Source organism: Hemicordylus capensis, chromosome 2, assembly GCF_027244095.1.
Source record: "Hemicordylus capensis ecotype Gifberg chromosome 2, rHemCap1.1.pri, whole genome shotgun sequence".
NCBI lineage: Eukaryota > Metazoa > Chordata > Lepidosauria > Squamata > Cordylidae > Hemicordylus > Hemicordylus capensis.
Window position 1 is genome coordinate 330,381,203 of NC_069658.1, and position 22,825 is coordinate 330,404,027.

General features: G+C 45.5%; 1 protein-coding gene across 6 annotated transcripts in view; it reads right to left on the reverse strand.

The window, feature by feature from the left end:
• Positions 1-3,338: 3,338 nt before the first annotated feature.
• The window catches only part of F12 (coagulation factor XII), a 31,395-nt gene continuing 11,908 nt past the window's right edge, over positions 3,339-22,825 (reverse strand). For 3 of the 6 annotated variants that reach the window (XM_053287957.1, XM_053287955.1, XM_053287956.1), the window contains exons 2-16: positions 21,975-22,064; positions 17,455-17,538; positions 16,611-16,635; positions 15,004-15,097; positions 14,721-14,791; positions 13,092-13,199; positions 12,383-12,514; positions 11,276-11,380; positions 9,060-9,231; positions 8,494-8,594; positions 8,136-8,412; positions 7,834-7,970; positions 7,027-7,170; positions 5,459-5,607; positions 3,339-3,597 (exon numbers count right to left, since the gene is read on the reverse strand). In XM_053287957.1, coding sequence (XP_053143932.1) covers positions 3,442-3,597; positions 5,459-5,607; positions 7,027-7,170; positions 7,834-7,970; positions 8,136-8,412; positions 8,494-8,594; positions 9,060-9,231; positions 11,276-11,380; positions 12,383-12,514; positions 13,092-13,199; positions 14,721-14,791; positions 15,004-15,097; positions 16,611-16,635; positions 17,455-17,538; positions 21,975-22,031 — 1,812 coding nt within the window. In that variant the 5' untranslated portion in view covers positions 22,032-22,064 and the 3' untranslated portion in view covers positions 3,339-3,441. Of the gene's footprint in view, positions 3,598-5,458; positions 5,608-7,026; positions 7,171-7,833; positions 7,971-8,135; positions 8,413-8,493; positions 8,595-9,059; positions 9,232-11,275; positions 11,381-12,382; positions 12,515-13,091; positions 13,200-14,720; positions 14,792-15,003; positions 15,098-16,610; positions 16,636-16,733; positions 16,752-17,454; positions 17,539-21,101; positions 21,341-21,974; positions 22,065-22,825 lie in introns of those variants that run through there. The other 3 variants (XM_053287959.1, XM_053287958.1, XM_053287960.1) reach the window with 3 other exon arrangements.

The window sequence follows — 22,825 nt, forward strand, 5'->3', positions numbered from 1 at the left end:
TAGCAGAGTATTTCAGGAGCTAACTTATTTCCATTACAGCAGAAGTTAACAGGTTCTCAGGGGCAACAGTTTGTAAATGATAAGCTTGGAGATTAGGTTAGATGAATTTACTTTATTCAGAAGTACGTGCTGATAGGAAAAGACCTATATCTAACTTCTGGCTACATGTTGGTCAGAGAGAGACCTATAGAAGCAGAGAGAGAGCTAGACAGGAAGTTCCTGAGTACATTCTATCAATAGACGGGTCACAGGAAGAAAGGAAAGGTTGTGCTGTCGAGAGCCATGTAGTTTTCTTTGTAGAATACAGGAGGGGTTTACCATTGCCTCCTCCCACATGGTATGAGATGATGCCTTTCAGCACCTTCCTATATCGCTGCTGCCCGATATAGGAGTTTCCCATAGTCTGGGAAACATACAAGTGGGGATTTGAACCAACAGCCTCCTGCTCTCTAGGCAGGTTACTTCCCTGCTGCAGAGATAAATAGGAAAAGAGAAGGAGACCCTATCTATCTCTTCTCCCAGTGGCCTTACTGGTCATTAGGGTTACTGGTGCAAAAGGGCGATGCCATCTGGAGCTGGAGCTCCAACAGCATTGAGCATTAAATTGATATAGTGTGGCAAAGATTCCCGTCTTCCATGACAGGGATAGCTCCAAGGGAGAGTTTCAACACTTAAAACCAATGCACTTAGGTATCTCTTTCTAGTGATGAGCTATTCAAACTCAGGCCTGGCTTACAGTTAGCCAACAGCTAACTCAGGCCCAGCCTGTTAGTGCTGCTCAGTGTCTGAGATGCAGATCCCAAACCTGTAACAGTATAATACAGTACTGGACGTGACATGGAGCTCTGGTGTCATCCATAGGATTCCCTGAAAAGTAGGCTTTGATCCAACCGAGAGCATTGATGTGATGACCTCAGGTGGGTTCCATCTTTATGCTGGAAGATGGTTTGATCTGGTTCGGCTGACAGCAACCATAGCACTGCCACAACTCTTAGGGATTTGTGATGCTTTGCATTGTGTCTCAGCACAACCTGAAGACTTGGTACCACAAAGGCTGGCACTCTGACAGAAACACTTGAGCTGATGGAGCCAAGATAAGTTCAAAGCTGGGTACCAGAGCTTTGTCCTCTGACAAACTTCAGTATCACAAAGATTAGCTTTTTAATAGCAGATGGACTAGAGTTAATATTTAATCCTAAGACTTTTCACTGCGGAGATGACCAGGACCTGGAAGTGTGTGCACCTCCTCTTCCCTCCACCGCCCAACATTTGGTGACATAATAACATAGCCAGATTGTGGTAATCAGCCCATAGTTTTGCCATGTGAATGATACGGCTTGACTGAGGCTGGCATGACAGGAAGTGGATAACAAAGCTAAGAGTGACAACAAACATGGCTGCCTGAGAAAGACAACTCTGGATGTCTTGTTTCAGAAATGTAACTTTTCAGTTAATGCTGTGTCACAGGAATATCCAGAAACTTACAACTAATCATGATTTGCACACACAGGTTTGGTCTCTAAAATAGGGACCTTTTGGCAGGGCGGTTCCCTGTAACTCACACTCTTCTTCTAGGAGGAGACACAGTTATCTCTTTAAGCAGAAAGAGACACATACTTTGAGAATGACATGCTTTTACATTTGCTGCATAGAGCAGTGGCTCTCAGCCAAGGTATAAATATGGAGAACTATCACTCTCCATCACAATGGGCTGAGAATGTCATCATAGTTTGTACCCCTTAGTTCCTTCTTCTGAGACGGTCTCTAATAAACTCTGGCCATTTCTGGGCCATTCCCCTGTGCTCAGAGGCTCGTTCTCTTCTTGCCTGTGACTCTTTCCACAAAGCTTGAACTCTAGGAGTCAGGAGCCTCTCTACCTCTATACATCTCACCAACTGCATGTTTGACTTATCAGATGTCAGCAGGTGGGGATAGAGACACAGCAAGTGCAGATTTGCCCTCCATGCCTTTGAGAGTCTTACTGAGGATAGTCTGGACACGGGCTGCCCTCTGGTGTTCAGAGTCTGATTAATAAATCAGCTATTTGTTGGAGAGCTTCATATTTTTTTCTCCCTCCACCACTTTTTAAATTGGCTCCTCCTGGTGGAACAGGTGCAAAATGCAAATATTTCCAAATTAGGCCTGTAATCAGGGGTGTAGCAAGCTTCTCTGGGGCCTGGGGACAAAGAGCAGGAAGGGGCTCCCTATCGCACCCCTGCTCCTAAAGCCCTTGCATCTGATGTCAGATGCAAGGGGGCGGGGCAACCTGCTTGCCTCTTCCTCCTCTCCACCATGATGTCCAGAGACGATAAGTTCAAGGGCGCTTTACAAAACAGTGCTTCCAGTCAGAAGGGAGGAGGGAAACACAGCCCTTACCAAGCCCTGCACCGCTGCCAGTGGAGTTGCTGCTTTGTGTCCTCTAAACAGAAAGAGCCGCACCAGCTTCTGTTGGCCCCCCTCCCTCCCCACCTCTGAGGTGAGAAAGGGACCAGATGCATGTGCTTGTTCCCCAGGCAGTAATTGTTCAGCTCTAATGTGAGAAATTTCAGTGGGGCATCAGGCAGTGGCAGCGGGGTAGCCCCCCAGATTACTAGGAGGCCTCCCAGGAGGCAGGAGACTTCTGCTTGTGTGCCCCCTCACTCTCCTGGCCCAGGGTCATTTGCCCTCCCTTGTCCAATGGACCCCTACGCCTATGCCTGTAATCTTGACATATCTGTGCTAAAAGTTCTGCTGAGAGCCAATGTTGAGCTTCGCCATCTAGGTCACTGGCTTTCACATGATTCAGTACATTCAAACACTCCTGTTCAGGCTCTACCCCAGGAATGTCACAAAGAATAGTGCATGGAGCTTGGGAATATGGGAGGTGTGGAGAACACTTGTGCCAGTGTGCTCCTCGAGGAGGATGAAGGTGTGGGGAAGAAATCTGAGGTGCTTGGAAGATCTGGCCTTGCACTGTATGAGAACTGCCAGTAGCCATTCTAGCAGGGACTGGAGGTAAAAATAAGTCTACCCTAAGTGTATTAGGGGGAGTCACCGTAAGTGGTGCAGTGGGGAAATGCTTGACTAACAAGCAGAAGGTTGCCAGTTCAAATCCCCGCTGCTACTATATCAGGCAGCAGTGATATAGGAAGATGCAGAAAGGCATCATCTCAAACTGCGTGGGAGGAGGCAATGGTAAACACCTTCTGTATTCTACAAAAGAAAACCACAGGGCTCTGTGGGCGCCAGGAGTCGAAATTGACTTGACGACACACTTTACCTTACCTTTAAGTGTATTAGGGCTATGCCCTCATTTTCTCAGAAAAGAGTATTCCAATAGATGACAATGAAGCCAAACATATTGCCTGTGGTTTATTTATGACAAAAGATACATTCAACTCTGAAATGTTTTGCTCTATAATACTCAATATCTAGTCGAATGGGTTTGAACCATCAGGCTTGCTAATGCATGTGGCTTTGGATCCAGTCAAAATAGTGAGCAACACTGGTGTAAACCCCAGGCTTGTTCTTCACTGCACAGCCTGTGCCCCAGCTGATGATACCATGTAGGATGGCCCTGCCCTGCTCCTCACACACCAGGGGCCCGCCAGAATCTCCCTGTAACACAGAGGGAGGAAACAGATCAGCAAAGGCCAGCACCAAACACTCTCCCTGGCCCCATTTTATTTTTTTGTTATTGGAGCTCAAAATGTTGACAAACCATTTATGTATTTTAAACAAAATATCAAAATATTCCAAGGTGGCTTACACAGAATAAAAGTATAAGTAGAAAAAGCACAGCTCAAAATAAAAACAGTGGCTGACATACTGCACAACGGCACGTCAGTCTGATAGTGTGCACCTGCAAGTTGCACGAATGTTATGCAAGAGTAAGCCCATTGTAAATAATGGGTTTACTTTTGTGTAATGACATTTGTGCAACACTCACATGCAACATTTCTGGACTTGTGTACCCTTGTGTGGTATGTTAGCCAATTATATTACTAAATCAAATGCCAGCCAGAAAGTTAAAGCCACTTAAAGACAATGATTAAACTAATGGTAGGAAGAAATACCTGCCAGAAAGTATATCTTCAATGAACATCAGAAAGTAGTTGCACAAGGAAGGAGCCACTACAAAGGAGACCCTATTCCACATGGCTGCCAAATGAATCACTGATAGAACAGCACATGCAGGAGTCCTTCCTTGCAAGTTCTTAACGGTCAAGCAAACTCAAGTGGGAGGAGGCAGTCCAACAAGTTCCTTGATCCCAAACCATTTAGGGTGACTGTTAAAGGTCTATACCAGCGCCTTGAATCCTTAAGGAATTTTAAGTCCTGATCAGGCCTAGTGCTTCTCAAAGCCAGACTCTGTGAACTACCATTTGCTCTCTCCTGGGAATCAAGAACTTTGGCCTTGTCAACAACTCTAAGTTGCAATCAAACTCCCCTCAGGTTTTTATCAGCTTTGCCTTTATGTTCTGAGGAGCTGCAGTATTGCCTATTCTGAGTTCAAAACTCCTTCAGGTGCATAAGAAGAAAAGAGATGGCAGCCTCCATAGAGACAGAAGCCCAAATCTGACCAGCTTACCACAGTGCCCTATCTGATAGTCACCACATAACCAGTTATGCCCAGTTATAAGAACCAAAGATGTTATTAAGAATAGGAGGGGAAACAATTTGATATGGTAGGAGGAACACAAGCACAGTGTTGAACAGCAAAACAAAGCACAATCAGTTTCTAGTCCAATATGTGATCTTTGCCCAAAGATACAGGATCTGTCTCCTTAGAGTTATTCGCACATGGCTTCATGCTGCGGGGTAAATGTTGAGTGAAGCCACACTCGCAGCATTGCGGGGAGCAACACTTCCCCTCTGCTCTTGGGTTTTGTTTTGGTGCAAGTTCACATCACATGTCTGTGTTTTCCTTCTAGCCAATGGGGAGCGAGGAGAGCTTTCTAAAGAGCTATACCTGCATTTCTAAAGAGAGTATCCCTCTTATCATGCTAATGATTCTAAGTCAGTGCCTCTCCCTATTTGCTTCCACGTTTTCAGAAAAACCCAGTATTTTAAAAGACCCAGAAATACATTGAGATAAGCTAGAATTCACAAGACAAAGCCTGATTTTTGTGTGGAGTGCTTCCAAGAATCTCAAATGGACTTCAGGGTAAGTTTAGCTGGTGTGTGAACATAAACACACACTCTCTTTCGAAGGTGTTCTGGGGTAACAGCCCTGTCTGTAAACCTTCCTGGTGTGACCAACCTGTGGGACTGGTGTTTGAGGCACACAGTCAAATCAGACCAAATAAAATAAGTCTTTATTGCATAGCAAAACATTAGCTTACAATGGGATATAATTTTGATCAAGAGTCTGAGTGTGTGGGCAGATGAGAGTTTACAGGAACACCTGCATGCAAATGGCTGGCTGCATGAAAATCTTGGGCTGTCTTATGCTGCCATAATTTCAAAATGGGCTCACCTGACAAGCATCAGCTCTTCCATCCAGATACCCAGCACACAACATGTTTGAGGTGATCCGACTCCCATGTACCTCCTGAGAACGGCATTGCTCATGGGGGATGACAGGCATATCTGCCTCCTGCAGATACACTGAGAGTGTGTCAGCTCCTGCAGGGAAAGAGGTGGGCCCCAGGGAACATACATCAACAACAGTTTGGGCATCAGGATTGCATGGTTGGGATGAAATGGTTTTCCTGAAGATGGCTGGGACCTTGTGATGGCTGCTTTGGCCTTGTGACCAGAGAGAGAAATCCCTGGGGTTGCTAACTGCATAGGTGTGCTGCCAGTCTTCAACAGTTGCTCTTGTAAGGAGGAGTTTAGCTTAGTGCCATGGAATGTCTGTGCGATATCCTTGTCATTCCTCTGAAACTGCCATTCTTTGCTCATTCACTTTTTACAAAGAATTCATGGGAGTTGTTATCAAACTGCTGCATCCATGTTTTCTATGTTGCCCTCCCCGTTTTTCCCCAGACCTGATTTGATTTTGTTATAAAATACAATTACACCAGCCTGTGCAGTGCTGTGTTGAGGTTTTTAAAGGGAACTATTCCTTTCAATTGCTTTCTGTCTGCAGGTTCAGCCCATTATATTACTTCCTGCTCAGCACAGCTGGGGGAATGAGTGTTCTATTGCCCTGATGGTGATGAATTGCCCCATGATGAAAAGCAACCAGTGTTTTAATTTATGTGCACCCAGGGGCACTCAAGAGGCAAGTCAGCATTACTTCCTCAGCCTTACTGAATGGGAACAGCAATAAAATAGGCTAAACCTGCAAACAAGAAGATTTCAGTTAGCATTGGAAAGAACTTGTCCTGGATGGAACTTCCTTGTGAGTGCTATACAGCCTTCCCTTGCCAACCATGAGGGTTCCATGCAAAGAAAACCTTGTCATTGGAAAAACCCACGGTTAGTAAGACTAAGAGTCTATGGGAGTCAGGGGGTTAGGGGAACCACAGTCTCGAATGAACCTTAGGAAAAAGGAAAATAAAATGAAACCACTAAAAATTTGTAAAAAATCACTAAAACTCAGAATGAAGAGAATGAACCTCAGGAAACAGGAAAAAATGGCACACACTAAAAATCACTGAGCTGTGGATCAGGGGGGTTATGGGAGGTGGGGTGGCTGGGATGAAGTTAGGATTAGGAGAGGATGGCTCGGGGATTTTTATGGGGAAAAGGGGACACCTGCACCACCATCCTCCCCCCCACAAATATGCTAAGCACTCCACATTCCAGTCTTATTGAAAATGATTTCATTGCAGATTAAATGTGCATTTATTGAACAAAATGCCACCACCTTGCAGAAATTGTGTATGCTTGGATCGCGGTAGGAGAACCTGCCCACAAAAATCCACTATATACAACAGACAAATCTGCAGTTGGCAAGGGATGACTGTATTAAGTGCTGTGTGAAGCCTTCATTTTAATTCCACTTCCAGCTAACTGTGGAAGAGCAATCCCTCAGCAGTGTTAAAGGGCTCTAGTGTGGAAGCAACTCATGTTTGTTGCTGACCACTTCCTTCTCACCTTCATACTGATGTCCCCATCCTGCAATATGGCATTGCTTGCTGGCATCTACTATTGCTGTTGAGTTGGGTAGGCACACAGGCAAAATGGAATGTGAAAACTCAGCACACTGTCCTGGTCCAGTCTCCTTCAGTCTCACCAGTGCTTGGAAGAGAACAAGATAGAAGGTTAGCAGCAAACTGGATTTTAAAGGTGGGGATTGATGTGGCTAAGCAGAGTAAGAGAGGGAAGAAGGGAATGAATCTATTGGCTCCCTTACTGGAGTCTGGTTAGCCTTGGAGCAGAGGCTAAGAATGAAAGACAACTCCCCACTGCTAGGTGTGTGACCAGACTTCTGGCCCTGTCGAATCCATCATCACCCTTTCCAGCTCCTCTAGGGCAGGGTTCTCAAATTGCAGTCCTACCGCTGTTGTTGCAATACAACCACCATAATCCCCAGTCACAATGATCAGCAGCCAAGGATTATGGAAGTTGTAGGCCAACATCTGCAGGGAGCTGGGCCCCAGTTTGAGACCCCTGTTCTAGGGGCCGCATTGCATGGATTGGGCCCTTACAGTTCATCTAAGAAAGGAACCACCTTGTCTTTGGTCTACCAGAGATAGATCATAGCAATCCTTTGGAACGATTAGCCAGGGTCTCTTCTGGGTGGGACTGCTGCTCTCTGGGTAGTGAGGTCAGACACTATTGAGAGCACTAACAGATTGCCCATGAGGAAATAGGGCACTGGGGTGGGACTAGATGTTCTGTAAATATTGAGGGTGCAAGCAAGTCTTTGGGGGACCAGGAAATAGTATAAGAGGTTCTCACCAATGTCATGGTGCTTGTTGACTGCAGAGTACTTCTCATGCAACTGATAGCCTTGGACCTGAAGCTTCCTGGAGTCTTCAGTGCTGATGTTGAAGCGGGTCTGTCCCAGCACCACAGAAATCTTGGAGGCACTTGGCCTACAGTATAAAATCTGTGGTCAGCAGAGCCTTTCATGGTTGGGTGCTCTAGAATCAACCTCAGGTTCTCTTTTAGCTTCCCACTTCCAAGACCTCAACAGTGGGGCTCCCATCCTGCCTTCTCAGTCTAGCAGTTCTACTCTGGGAAAGGGTGGCAAGACTCACCTGTGCTCCAGACAATGTGCAGCCGTCAGGATCCAGCAGGAGGCGATGAGGCTCCCTCCACAGAACTGCTCCCCTATATACATGGCAGCCATATAGGGATGGGCGCCAGAAAGGGCCACCATGCCGCCCACCACACGAGTGCGAGTGGGGGTGGTCTTCATATAGCGCTGCCCACAAACTGGAGGTGGGACAGTGCTATGCTGCGTAGTATTGGTCATATTTGGGGACTTCTGCTCTGGTTCCAAAGGTTGATGGGGATCTATTGTTACTGCAGGATCTGTGGAGAAAACACCTTGGTTTGTTTATTTCTGGGTCTCAGCCACACCCCATTCCTTCCAGAAAGGCTGGTATGCCGTACCTGTCGTTGGGGGAGGACAACGAGAGACATTGCAGAACTCCCAGTTGAGCTGACTGTCTTTCAGCACATAACACCACGGCTGGCTATCATTATCAGGGTTTCTGCACAAACAAAAGCCCTGTTCAGACATTGTTGTATTGTGTACAGGTGTCTGTCCATGTCAGCGTGAAGGACTGTGCATGCATTCATTGTAAAAGTGAAGCTGAGCACAGGCCCCCTCAAATGCAGTTTACTAACTGGAAGATACTACTGTACATGCATCAAACACAACATGTGAATAAGCGTCCATGCATACAGATCTGTATCTGTGTACGCTGTTCATTGTGCTCATTGAACATAACGTGTGGTTAGGCTAAAGGGTTCCAGTCCCCTCCCAAGCAAGACCACCACAGTAGCCTCAATTCACTATAATTTCAGTTTTGCTTCCTCTGTCCCACTTTTTGGGTGCAGTTCTGACCCTTCCTATCTCTGGACATTTTGTCCCAGGCATACCATCTTTCCCTTTTACTGTCTTTTCCGGTTTCATTAGTAGACATGCTCCCCATTATGCTCAAAATGCAGCTCACCTGCAGAATGAATGTGCCCCCAGACCCAAGCTCTTTGCAGTGTCCAAAGAGCTGGAGAACTCATAATGCAGGATGGGGGAGTCCCACGGCAGGCAGGGTGCCCCTGAGAAGCCTCTCTGGGCCATGCCTCGGTACAGCTCTCCATTCCCGCTGTAGCAGGTCTGAGTGTGGGCTAAGGAAGAAAAAGCCACAGACCTTAAGGTGTACAGTGCTTAGGAGCTCCCTCTACCCTCTCTCAAGAAAACATCCTCTCCTCACCATAACTCAGAGCACTCACAGCAGCTAGGGTTGCCACAATATCAAGCCATTAAAATATTCAGGACTGCATTTAGAAGCAACTAAATTTCTCAGGTTTATTACCATACTGAAAAAAAAGGCTGGTTCATAAAATTCTGAATTTTTTTTAAAGCAACTTTGCATAATGATTTCAGCTGGCACCTAGGAGTTGATAAATTTATTAGAGGATCTCTAGTAGTTGCATGCTGTCTTTCTAAAGTCTCTATTAGGTTTATTAACTGCTTTTCCTTTAACCCTTCCCTTGTCTTAATTTCTGTTTGCTTACTTATTATAAACCCAAACTCTGCTTTGGATGCATCCCAAATTACTCCCCAATCTACTTCTGGAGTTACATTAAGCTGGAAATATTCCTTCAAGCTATTTTCAGTATAACTGCATATCCCTTGATCCTTCAACAAAAAAGCATCTAGTTTCCATTGGGGCAAATTCTTATTTATTAATCTCTATATAAATATAGAGGGAGCATGTAACTTTAATTAATATGGGGCTGTTAAAAGCATCAATTCTTGAATAATTTTGGGGGGATTGGAGGAAAAAAGTATAGTGCTTAGCATTAGGATAATATCTCCAGCCATCAATTAAGTTGTTTCTCACCACCATTTTTAATAGGATGAAAGGAGTACTGGTGCTGCTAGTTTACCATCACTTTTATCTTAATATTTATTTTGAACACAATTAAAGTCATTTCCCATTATCATATCCCCTCTTGCTTTTTCCTCTATCAGTTGCGTTTAAAATACAGCCTGTTTTTTATCTGGGGTCTTATAGACAATCCCCGGTCTCTGGAAGAAGGTGGTTTCTTTCTATTTCTTGCCTCAGATCTGTGACATAAATTAGTACAGGGCTGCTAGGTAAGGTGGAACACTTTTCTTTTATTCTCTTCATGCCTCCACTACTCATGTGAGTCCAGGGGATCACTGTGGTCATTTTCCTATATATCTGCTTTTAAACTGGGCATTTTTCTTGGCTACCTTGCCATGCATTTGTTTAAGCATGTATGAAGAATAAGCATACCAATTCAGATTCACCTCACGCAATATCCTGAACCGTCATCCATCCTCTTCATTAATAGACCTTGATCATTCTCTCTTTTGGGAATGTACTTTGTTCTTTTTTCAAATCCAGTATGCTATTTGTAAGTGTGCTTTGTGTGAAATAATATTTCCTTTGGTTTGTTTGAAACATGTTGCATGTTCCATTTCACCAGATGCCCTCCCATTCTAGCCTAATGGACATCTGCACCTGATTTTCCCCTCAGCCAATCCTATTATAAATCTTAATATTGTTACTTCTAATTGATACAGCTTTTTTGCACAAAGTGCTTTGTAATCTTTAAGTTGCTTATCTTCACAATAGCTTAACTGAGTAGATTACTATAAGTGCTGTTACAGATGAAAAACTGAGGCTGAGAGGTGATTGGGCTCCAGGCCAGCCAAGTGAGACTGTTGCTGATCAAGACTTTGAATGCCAGTCTCCTGGGTCCCTGTCCCTCAGACTACAAATATCCTGGTAAATATCTACCTTCTGAGGTGGGTCAGCCAGAACTGTACATAGTATTCAAGATATTAAATGTTGTTGGTTGTATTGTTTTCTAGCCCTTTGTTAACCATTCGTAACATTCTCTTTGTATTTTGACAGTGGTAGCACTTTTAATGGATTATGTAACAATGATAATTATCTGATTTCTTGATTTAATAGAAGAAGTAGCTTGTTCAAAATTCAAGAATAAGACATTAAATATAAATGGAGTTATTCTTCCCAGTCTGCATCACTTTTTCATTTTGCCCACACTGATTCTCATCTGCCATTCACGGCCCACTCTTTAATATAGCTTCAAAGCTTGGCAACAGAAAACTCACATAAATGAAAATTAATTAATTTATACACAACATACTCCTCCAGAGTCGGGATAGTCATACCTATGTCACACTGTGGCCCAGAAAATCCATCAGGACAGCCGCAGAACCAGCCTGTCTTCAGCTCTATGCAATGGCCTCCATTCAAACAGTGGTCAGTTGCACATGCTGTGGGTCAGAGAAACCAATATGGTGTTCCATGCATCATTTACTATAGAGACAAAAGGAAGTGAGGTCTAGCTCTTGAACCAGAGGTTCAGCTGACAAGCCACCAGCACAGTTCTTCTTTCATCACCTAGCATATCTACCTCTTCCACTGCTTTGACAATCTATTATTCTTTTGAACCACTTGAATCCATCATCTAAAAGGCAAAGTCTTGTCCCTTTAGGGTGCTTTCCAGGTTAGCCACTCAACAGCAGCAAAATACTTCCGTTCAGGAAAATCGCATTCGAAACGTAAACAGCAGGGGGAGCAGTCTTGTGAAAACCAACAACTTGAAAAAACAGCAACTTCTTTACACCGGATATATGACATCCTAGCACTATATCGCAGTGATTAAATTTGAATTTGAAACAAGGCATTGGAAATACGAATGGCATCCTGCTGTCAGCATAGGGACTGCAGTGTCACAACACAGGAAGTATGGAAGCACATTTCAGAGATACGTCCTGACCCCTGTTGTAGGGTCTAATCTGGAAAGTGCCCTGCTCCACTCACTGGGTGATAACTCCATTCCTCTTGCCTGGTCATAACAGTATTGTCTCTACATGCCCATAATTCAACTAGGAGATGGCCAAGTCTGTACTCCCTCCATCACCTTGGCATTATACACTAGGAAACAACTCTATGAAGGTTAGGCTGAGAGAGAAGTGACTGGCCCAGAATCACCCAGCAACTATCATGGCTGAATGGGGATTTGAACTCGGGTCTCCCCGTAGTGGATTATATTCAGCATTGAAACTTTGTGCTGTTTAACTTTAGTAAGAGTGTAAGCAACTACCTTTTGTTGGTAATTATCTCGAATCTGGGCAATATCTTGTCCACAGCTGAATAGCCTTATCCCATCTGACAGTAAGCATTCCTGTTTTGCATTGCCCCACCTTCCCACCTGCTGAGGGATAAATATCTGTTTCAGCACTGTCAGTTGCCTGGTTCTCCCCAATTCTCACCCTTTCCATGGATAGGCTTGCAGATCATCTTCCTTTTAGCGCAATGGCATTCTTCCAGCCCAGTAGGCCGATGCTGCAGCCACGTCTCCATCTTGCCAATGTGTGGCGGTCTTCGTGCTTCAAAGCAGCCTTCTGCAAAGCAAGGTGATGGGGTAATTCTGGACTCAAAGCATATTCACTTTCACCTAGTGTAGCCTGTCCCCTGGAGATGAACTAAAAAGTGGCAGCTTTCATATAGCTTGTATAGTTAGTCCCTTGGCCCTCACTGGGATAAGTAAGACCCTTCAAATCCCAGGTACTCTGGAATTGCCAATGGAATGAACCAGTGCAATTGCTTATAATTCCACATTGTTCTGAAGCCATTTAGCACCAAAAGAGTAAGATGGAAGCTACTAGTCCTGATATCGTCTGTCTCTCCAACTGTTGAGGAGGTCTAGCAGCCCTCATTGTCATGGGAGTGCAACATCCAGCCATTCATATTGGTATATGGTAGACTGAGCTCTTGGCCTTAGGAAGGAGACTAAGGCCATTTTGGCTGGAAAAGGTGGGAGTCGTAGGCCAATGACATCTGAGGACCCAAGGTTGAGAACCTCTGCCCTAGTGTCAAGATCCTTTTTATTTGGTCAGGGTAGCAAGGAGGACATTTATTCAAGAGCAGTAGTAGGTTATCAAAGGCAGCCCTACAGCTCCAGGATCTGGTCTTTGCTACCTTTCTCACAGTGTCTCCCATAGAAACCAGCTGTACAGATGCAATGGAACCCAATTCGTCGAGCTTCACAGATACCACCATTCTGGCATGGGTTTGGGTCACACTGTCCTGCAAAAAGAAACTAAGAGTCAATTATACTTTGCAAGAAGTTTCAGGGCTTCACATATAACTTAACCTTTGCTTTGCTGAAGCAGCAGAACCAGTAAAGGTGGACAACAGTCAAATTCAGGCATAGATTGCATAGAACAGGGTGCTAGTCCCAGACCAGGCACAGACAGAAGATAGGAAAGAATGCAAAACTAGAGGGCATACACATCCTGGGCGGTTTCCAGATCACATGCTGCAACATATTTGCAACATGTTCACTAAGTGCCCCTCTGTATTGCCCGTGTTTCCACATCGGTGTCGCTGCGTTGTCAGCTGGGTGCTGTTCATATCTCCCATGCCTTGATTTGAATTTTAATGATGCATTTTTGCCCTACAGCATTGTAAATGTGCTGCAGGAAAGTAGCTGAATTTTTTCCATTGTAGGGAGCCTTGCCCTGCATTTTATGCCTTGTAGCATGTTGCAGTATGGACAGTTCTCTTCCCCACACTATGCTTGCTTGCTTGCTTGCTTGCTTGCTTGCTTGCTTGCTTGACCCCCTCACCACGGGGAGAGAAACAGGCAGGGAGAAATCTCAGCTTTCCCTTCCTTTCCACCCCACACCTTCCGTCTACTCCGCTTGCTTCCAATATAACTTGGGCTAATCAACACAGAAGGGGAGGGGAGAGCAGCTGAGAAGATTTCTGAATCCAATCTTTTCTTGTGCACTTTTTACTGAAGAGGAAGCCTATTGAACTAAAACATTTACTTCTGCGCAATCCCACTTGCTTACTAGAAGGCAAAGGGCAGGGAGAGAGAACAGTCACTTACTTAAAAGGAAGCCCATTGAACTGAACCATGATTCATTTACTTCTGTGCAATCCCACAGACCTCACTGGAAGAGTGCTCCCCTCCCCTCCCCCTCTTCCTATCTATCTATCTATCTGTCTATCTATCTATCTATTTCTCCGGAGCTGTGCCAGTTCCTGTCTTTATCCCTTCCTGGCTCGCCACTGGATTCCCTTTCACTCCCCGCCCCCTATAAGCAGTTCCCTTGTTTTGTCACTCCAAAGAATCTCCTCATGCAACCCACCCCCCACCGCAACTCAATTGGCCCAAATGGAGCAGGAGGAGGGGCAGATAAACGCGTTTCAAGGAGAATATGGACAGTCCTGCCTTGGAAACACGTTGCAATGGATGGAACATATGAATGGCCAGCAGCCTACAATGAAGCATTGAATAACGCTTTACTCCCGGTTTTAAACTATTGCACTATTCCATCACATTTTACAACCAGTGTTCCTTGTAAAAGGGAATCCCAGATGTTGTTGACTACAGTTCCCATAACCCCCAGCCAAAGGCCATTGCAGATGGGGATTCTAGGAGTTGCAGTAAACAACATTTGGGAATCCCTCTTAGAGGGAACACTGTTTGCAACACTTTACCCATTGCAAATCTTGTAGTCTGGAAAACACCCTGGTGGAGATAGTGTCCTCACTCCAGCTGCAGATGTTTTGGCCTCGTAGTGCACATCACTAACTCACCTCTTGGCCTTTCTTCTTTCTCACAGTATCTCCATTTTCTGTCTCGGTCATAGTTTTCTGTGGTGGCACACCTAACAGAGAGGAATTTGTAAGTTGCGGAGGTAGCACATGAAAACTGGACCTAAGCCAAAATGGGAAGTTGCAAGACTTGATTTCCTCACAAATTTCAGGCTGCAGGTGCAGCAAGGCCCAGAGTGTTCCCTTTCCCCTCCTAGCATGCTTTCCACCTTATAGTCCTCACTCTCCATGCTACCCCAACTCTTTATGATGAAAAGGTGCTTACCAGTGCTGAGCAAAGCTACCCGGGATGCAGGAATAGTGCATCTTGCGCTGGTAACGGAAGGGGAAGTGGCAGGACTCTTCTCTGGGTGCCACCTCTGCGAGGCAAAAAGGGAAAGTATAAAAGCTGACAAGTAACTCTCCCATTCCTCCTTGCCAAATGGCAGGACTGCCCTTCTTCTGATCACCTCTTTGTACCCTAAAAGGTGAAAAGACTCTTAGGACCTTTTAACACAGGTTTTTCCTGCAATTATTACACCCTTGTTGCATGGGATCCAAATTTATTTCTTCAAAAGTAGCCCTTCATCTGCAGGGAAATAATACTTCCCCCGTGATAAGGTAAAGTGTGCTTTCAACTCCTGGCGCCCACAGAGCCCTGTGGTTTTCTTTGGAGGGGTTTACCATTGCCTCCTCCCACACAGTATGAAATAATGCCTTTCAACATCTTCCTGTATTGCTGCTGCCCGATATAGATGTTTCCCATAATCTGGGAACCATACCAGCAGGGATTCAAACTGGCAACCTTCTGCTTATTAGTCAAGCATTTTCCTGCTGCGCCACTTAAGGTGACTTCCCTAGTGATATGCAGCAATATTTTGTCTGGGAAAATATTATTTCCCTTTTATCCAAATTAGCACATCGATTGCACTTTATAGTAGGATGTGTAATGTGGTTGTGTCATAGGCAGCCATTGGCTAATGCTCATGCCATCACTGGTGACAGTGACACACTCGTCCCACACGTGCCCATGCACTAGTCCTTTTGGAAAGTTTTTTACCCCCTCTTTTAATTTTTCTGATTATTTTGGAAGCTAAGTGCTCAGGAGTTCCACACTACACCATTCCAAGAACAGCCTGTTATATTTAGATGTAAAAATAGATCCTAGTAAACACCAGCAGTATAATACCATCCCTTCCTGGCAGCAATTTATTACCATTTTGCAAACAATTTCCCCTGTTTAGTTCTAAGCTGTGCACTCCCCCTCTCCATTGCTCAAGCCTTGTTTAATTAAAAAAAAGAAGACACCTGAATAGCCAGTTCTGTCCATAGCACAGTTATTCACCCTGCAACAAGGTTTCTCTCTCCCTACATCTGTTGCACACAGGGGCAGTCCAAGATATTTTGCAGCCCAAGGCATTGTAACACCACCACCCCGAATCTGGGTGGATTCTCAGCATTTTTAGGCCATGCCGCCAAGGCAACACGTGAGTATTCTATGCCACTAAGCCAGACAGTGGTGGCATAGGAATTCCTAATTCAGTGGCGGGTGGGGGAAGAAGTGTGCCCCATCAGGGTGAGGAGGGAAACATGAACATCGTGTCCCAGCAGGGCAAAGAAAGGTGGTAGCAGTAGTGGTGGGTTGGCATCTGTGATGATCCAGGCCTAGCACTTGCAGCCCACTGTGTTCCTGCCTATACACACACCTGAGGCAACTGCCTCACCCTGCCCCATAGAAGGGCTGCCCCGATTGCATGGCACTATTTCCTAAGCACTAAGGAAAAAGTCTACTTTCCTGGTTCAAGCCCAGCAGGGTCCCAAATTTGGAAACACTAGGAGTCCACCCTGTGTCTACTGATCCTTGACTGGCACAAGCACAGAGCTGATACTGACCTCCACGCTCCCACTTGTTTCGATCCTGCCAAAAAACCAAAAACAGATGGTTATGTTGCAGGTTATGTCTCTTTTCACCACACAGTCCATAAACTCCGGTCTTGGCCTCCCTTTTCCCGTTACCTGTAGTGCAGGCTAAGCTCTACCCTGAACAGGCTGTTTCCAGGGATATAAACAATCTCTGCTAACTGGGCAAAGAAGCATCTTTTTAAAAGTGTTGGTTCTCTTATGTTTAGCAGAGAGAGTGAGCAACTGTTTCTGTTCATCTCAGCATAGCATCCCTCCTAATGGCTGTTGCTGGTCTCTCTTCTATTTCTTTTTCAATTGTGAGCATCTCTGAAAACCTTTTGGGGTTGAAAAGTGGTATAGGAATATTCTAAATAATCATAATAACAATAACTTGAAAGTCCTGAATAAAAACAACTTGAATAATTACTCACAGTCTTGCCCACTGCTGGTTTCAGATTATACATCAAAGACTGCAGTGAGCTCTGAGTTTTTGGGTACACTTATTGTATAACCTTTAAGAATCTTCCAGCTCAATTGATTAAAAAAAGCAGTGTACATTATGTATGAAATTTCTAATCCCTACCTTCAACTCTATAAATCAAAGAGTGGATTTTACCCACTTTGTAAACTGTATTGGTAATTTCCCATCAGTTCTTTATCTATTGTTTATGTGTTTTATTTCTATTTAGATGAATTGTATAATAATTGGCTTATGATTTGCAAAGACTTATTAGATTCCGCTCCAGGAGACCAGGTACAGAGACAGGGATGCCAGCAGCCACAATGGAAGCTCCAACCCAAGCCCCAAATGCCACAATGAGCAGTGGGTCCTCACCTCAGCAAAGTGGCCAGGGCAGGGAGGGCAATGAAGAGGTGGGGACGGGATCGCGGGCAGATGTATTCGGTGAGGTGGCACCATCTGTGCAGAGAGAAAATAAAGAATGACCGGGAGAGGAAGAATACAGGAAGGAGAGACATGGGTGCAGGAGGGAGGGGCTAGAAGTCGGGATGTAAACAAACTGAGGTCCGGGAACAGGTTTGGTGCTTCGAGGTGCCTCGAGGGTAGAGTATGACCTTTAAAAGTGTGTACAGCAGGTCCTTATCTGCTCTCCGCCAGCCCGTGCAGCCCCCTACTGTGCCGGAGCTTCCCCAACACCCCGTGTGCAGCGCTGGTGCAGCACCAGGGCGCACATGGCCTCCACCCATGCATGCACGGACACCATTTGTCTGGTCAGCAACACCATGCTGACTACAGAAATGGCATCTGCACATGTTTGGAGACCATGTGCATGCTGCTGCTGTGCCGCACAGGCTGTTGTGGCACCACCCACATCATGGTGCCTCGGAGTGCCGAACCTGAGGTAAGAAGATCCTTACCTCAGTTCGTGCACATCCCTAGCTAGAAGGATAGCCAGGAGGAGTATACAGGGCTCTGGAGAGCCAGTGATGAGGGTGCTGGAGGCAAAACCCTGGAGTACCCAGAGAGGTGTCAGAGAAAAGGAGAGAAGCATAAGCAGCAAGCGGAGGAGACTGTGGGTGTGGTAACCCCATCTATTCAGAGTCAGAATAGGTGCACCCAAAAAGAGCATACTCCGGGCATTAAAAGTCTGCTGCCACTCCAGCATGACGAGTGGCAGCAGAGGATGGTTCTTCATCCCCTCCGACACGTCCCATGGTAGAAGATTAGCCACAGGGTCTCACCACATGTGAGGAATGCCTGTTACAGACTCTTTGGGTAGGCGGTATTCAGTGTTCAAAAAGTCTAATCTTTGGCCAGTGGCTCATGGACCATCAGGCGTAATTGCTAAAAGACCGGATGGCCCAGCAAAGGGCTGTCCAGGCAGATTTGGTGAAGGAATTCTGTGAGGGCATGACTTCTTGTCACCCTGTACTGGTGGTGGCAGAGACAAGGGAGGGTAGTCTGACGGCTCCACCCCCCTTTTGTGTGACCAAACTCACTTCTAATGAGGACACTGAGGCCTTCTTGTCTACTTTTGAAAGGATGGCATGTGTGGCCAATTGGCTCAGGCCCCAATGGGCTCATATTCTAGGTCCATATCTGATAGGACCCACTCAAGCCATTGCCTGAGGAGGAGGCAGACCATGATAAAGTAAAAGAGGTGATTTTGGACTGTTAATGGAATAATGGAAGAAGTCTTTTTCCTGAAATTCTGGTCCATTCATTATGAAAGGGTTGACAGTCCAGAGCTTTAGTATCCGAAATCAGAGGGGCAGCACTGTGATGGTTACAGTCCACCACTCCTGGGCACTTTCCAGATTACACCCTAGAACAGCAGGATCGTACTCAAAACGATCCCCAGAATCTCAAACTCCTACAAAGGGAAAATACAGCTATTTTTCTGCAATGGAATCACAAACATCAGAAGCAAGCATGACTTGTCAGAAGTCATCAGAAGCAAGCATGACTTGTCCCCTTAGCTAAGCAGGGTCTGCCCTGCTTGCATATGAATGGGAGACTACATGTGAACCCTGTAAGAGATATTCCCCTCAGGGGATGGATTCACTCTGGGAAGATTGACTTAGTTTCCCAAGTCTCCTCCCTGGCATCTCCAAGATAGGGCTGAGAGAGATTCCCTGAAGCAATACTGGCCAGAGACATGAAAGCCCCGGGTGTGGTATGGGCCTTTATGTACCTATTTGCCCACATAGGGCTTCCCTCTGCTATTCTTTCCAATCAGCGAATGCAAACAAAGCATAATGAATGGGTAACAGAATGGGTAACAAAGAAAGTATGTAGCAACCTGGAGATCAAACAGAAATTGGCATCAGTATACCACCCGCTGACAGGCGATCAGGTAGAATGTTACAACCAAACATTAAAAGCCATGTTGTGAAAGGTGGCACAGGATCACCCTAGCCACTGGGATTTATTCCTACCAACTGAACTCACAAGAATATAAGAATATAAAACAGGTATATTTATGCAACATAGGCAGAGGCGTGTCTAGGGAAAATAGCACCTAGGGCAAACACTGAAATTGCGCCCCCTGTCCAAACATCTGACACCCATCTTTCAGATAACTTCACCATAATATCAGCTGAAAAATACAAGTCAAGCTTGTTAATCTTTTAATATTTCAAAAACTATTTAGCAGTGGACGTAGCCAGACCAAAAAATGCTGGAGAACTACAAATTTCAGTATGCTGGGGCTCATGAAATACCCAAATACTATGTGGAGGTGTACTTGGAAAACTAAACAGAAGTGCCTGTCTAATTCTTTACTATGTATTGTAGCATCACCATTACATAAGTTTTAAAAATCAATGGAGAATTTGACTTTCCCCGGATACTCTGAAACTAATTAAAGGATATGCAGAGTAAACTGTGTCACTGCTTGGAATATATTCTAGTATTTCAGAAAGACAGTTAAAATGAGAGAAAGAGAGCAAGAAACTCCCAGTGGGCCTTAATACTACGGATTTCACACTGATTCAAAGACAAACTCACCATTAATAACCATATTATTAAGACATCACATTTAATTCACTTATCACAAGAAGCAAAGTAAGAGCAAATGAATACAATCTTAGCTCATAAACTTCAGCTCATTATTCACAAGCCCTGATTCTCTGTACATAGTGCCAATCTGAATATGTGTACAGTGTCTTATATTATATTAATTTAAAAAATAATAATAACTGTAGCCCCTTCAGGGGGCTTCCTAAAGGCCATGGGGGGTCTGCCCTCCCCCTGCTCTCCTTTAGGGCCTTTCAGGGGCCATTTGAGCATGTGCAGTGGCCATTTTAAAAAATAATCTTTTTTTAAAAAAATGGCCGCTGAAAACGAAATGGCCACCGTGCATGCTCAAATGACCTCTGCAAGGCCTGGCATGGCCTTGGGCCTCACAGAGGCCATCTGAGGATGCGCGGTGGCCATTTTGTTTTCAGCAGCCTTTTTAAAAAAATTAATTTTACAAAATGGCGCTCCCCTTCAAGTGGCGCCCGGGGCACGTGCCCTGCCAGCCCCACCCTAGATATGCCCCTGAACATAGGCACTAGCAGAAACATTTCAATATGTAACTTAACATATTCCCATCCCACATATTTCTTTTCCCACTCCCACTCTGTCTCTAAAGTAGAGGTCATGCTTGGCTGCCCAGCACAGTGGCCAACCAGTGCTGCCCAGGACAGGCTAAGGAGGATTTGGAAGTCCCCAGGGAGTCATACTTCGGACACATTATGCAAAAACCCAGCTCCCTTGAGAAGTCCATTATGCTCTTCCTTCCTTCCCATGGCGACCACAGACCCATGTGGTTTTCTTTGGTAGAATACAGGAGGGGTTTACCATTGCTATCTCCTGTGCAGTATGAGATGATGCCTTTCAGCATCTTCCTATATTGCTGTTGCCCGATATAGGTATTTCCCATAGTCTGGGAAACATACCTGCAGGGATTTGAACTGGCAACCTCTTGCTCCCTAGGCAAGTTACTTCCCTGCTGCACCATTAGGTGGCTTACTTACCAAACTGGAATTGGGAGCTGGGATGACTCATCAGTTTCATTCTAAACCTCTGTTAGAAGGGGCTGTTGTGTTATCTGCATGCATCCGCCTCTGTAACTGTGGTTTGCTGGTCAATGACCGAATAAACTTAAACTTATCTATAACTGTGGTTACAGGTTATGCGACCAGTGAGAGGCCAGCTCGGAGAAGCACAAACAGCGGTTACACTCCAGGGCTTACCCAGCACTCCATGGTGTGTTCTCTGACTGAGTGCCCCTCCCCTCCCCCTACCCCTCCCTCTCCCTACTTCCTACTTCCTTCTTCTTCTGCCTGCCAACAGGCACACCAGGCCCTGCTGCTCTTATAAGTAAAGGGCCAGCAGCACTACCAGGGAGCACTGTTTGAAGTCTGTGGTCCTTGCAGCAATGGCAGTAGTAGATCTGTGCTGGATGCGCTGGACTGGTAGAAAACCCTCGTTGTGAGCAGTTTCCAGGAGCTGTGAAGCCATGCCCACAGCCTGGCACCAGCATGGCTGTACAAGTGGAGAGAACCAAACTCGGAAAACCAGAAAGTGGGAGAGGAAACTCTAACCTGCCTCTGGAGTTTCCCAAAGTGGGAATGGGGGATTGTCTGCCATGCGACCCCCAGTTTATAATAACTGCAAACTGTAGTTCTAAGCTAGTTCTTGTGATGTCTGAATGCGGCCTATGCGTCCAAATGTTCAAAGACGATAGCGAGAACCCTATCAAGAATGCCCCCCCCCCCACACGGAGAGTGTGTCATGGAGCTCCCAAAATGCACTCTGTGAGCCTGAATACAGAGACAGAGACCCAGTGATTGCAACGGAACCCCCACCCCAAGCACAGAATGCTGCAGCAAGCAGTGGGTTCTCACCTCAGCAAAATGGCCAGGGCAGGGAGGGCAAGGAGGAGGTGGAGGTGGGGGCAGCATTGGGGGCGGCTGTCTCTCGTCAGGTCGTACCCTCTGTGAAGAGAAGAAATAAAGAATCATCAGGAAAGAAAAAAGACAGGAAGGAGGGAAAGGGATGCAGGGGGAAGGGCTAGAAGGGCAGCCAGGACAGGAGTATATAGGGGCTTTAGAGAGCCCATAATGAGGCTGCTAAAGCACTTAGTGAGGTGTGGGGGAAAGGAGAGAAGCATAGGTCACAAGAAGAGGAGGCTGCTGGGGTGGTAGACCCCCTCCTCTCTGGCTTGGCTCCCCAAAAGGCAATGTTTGAGGCATTAAAAGGCGTTCAGTGTTACAAAAAACAAATATCTATAATTTATTGGTAAAATCACATGAAAGCAAGGCCTGGTGGCGAAGCTTTCATTTTATGGGGTCTCTCCCGATTTCTTGTTAACTTTAGGCTATGATCAAGCCAAGACATCCTTTAAGCAGCAAATTTTTGACGTGGAGCACCAGATAGACCTGGGGGGTAAATGTTGAGTGAAGCCACTTCGAAGTACATTTGTGGGAAGTACATTGAGGAAAGCAGCCCCTCCCCTCTGCTCTCGGGTTTGCTTTTGATGCAAGTTCACATGGCAGGTGTCTGTGTTTTCCTTCTAGCCAATTTTTTGAGGGGGAGAGAGATTACTAAAGAGCTACAACTGCATTTGTAAAGAGAGATCATGCTAATGATTCTATGGCAGTGCCTCTCCCTATTTATTCTGGAGTTTTCAGAAAAAGTAGCTTAAAACCAGCATTTTAAAAACCCGGAAATACATCGGGATAAGCTAGAATTCGCA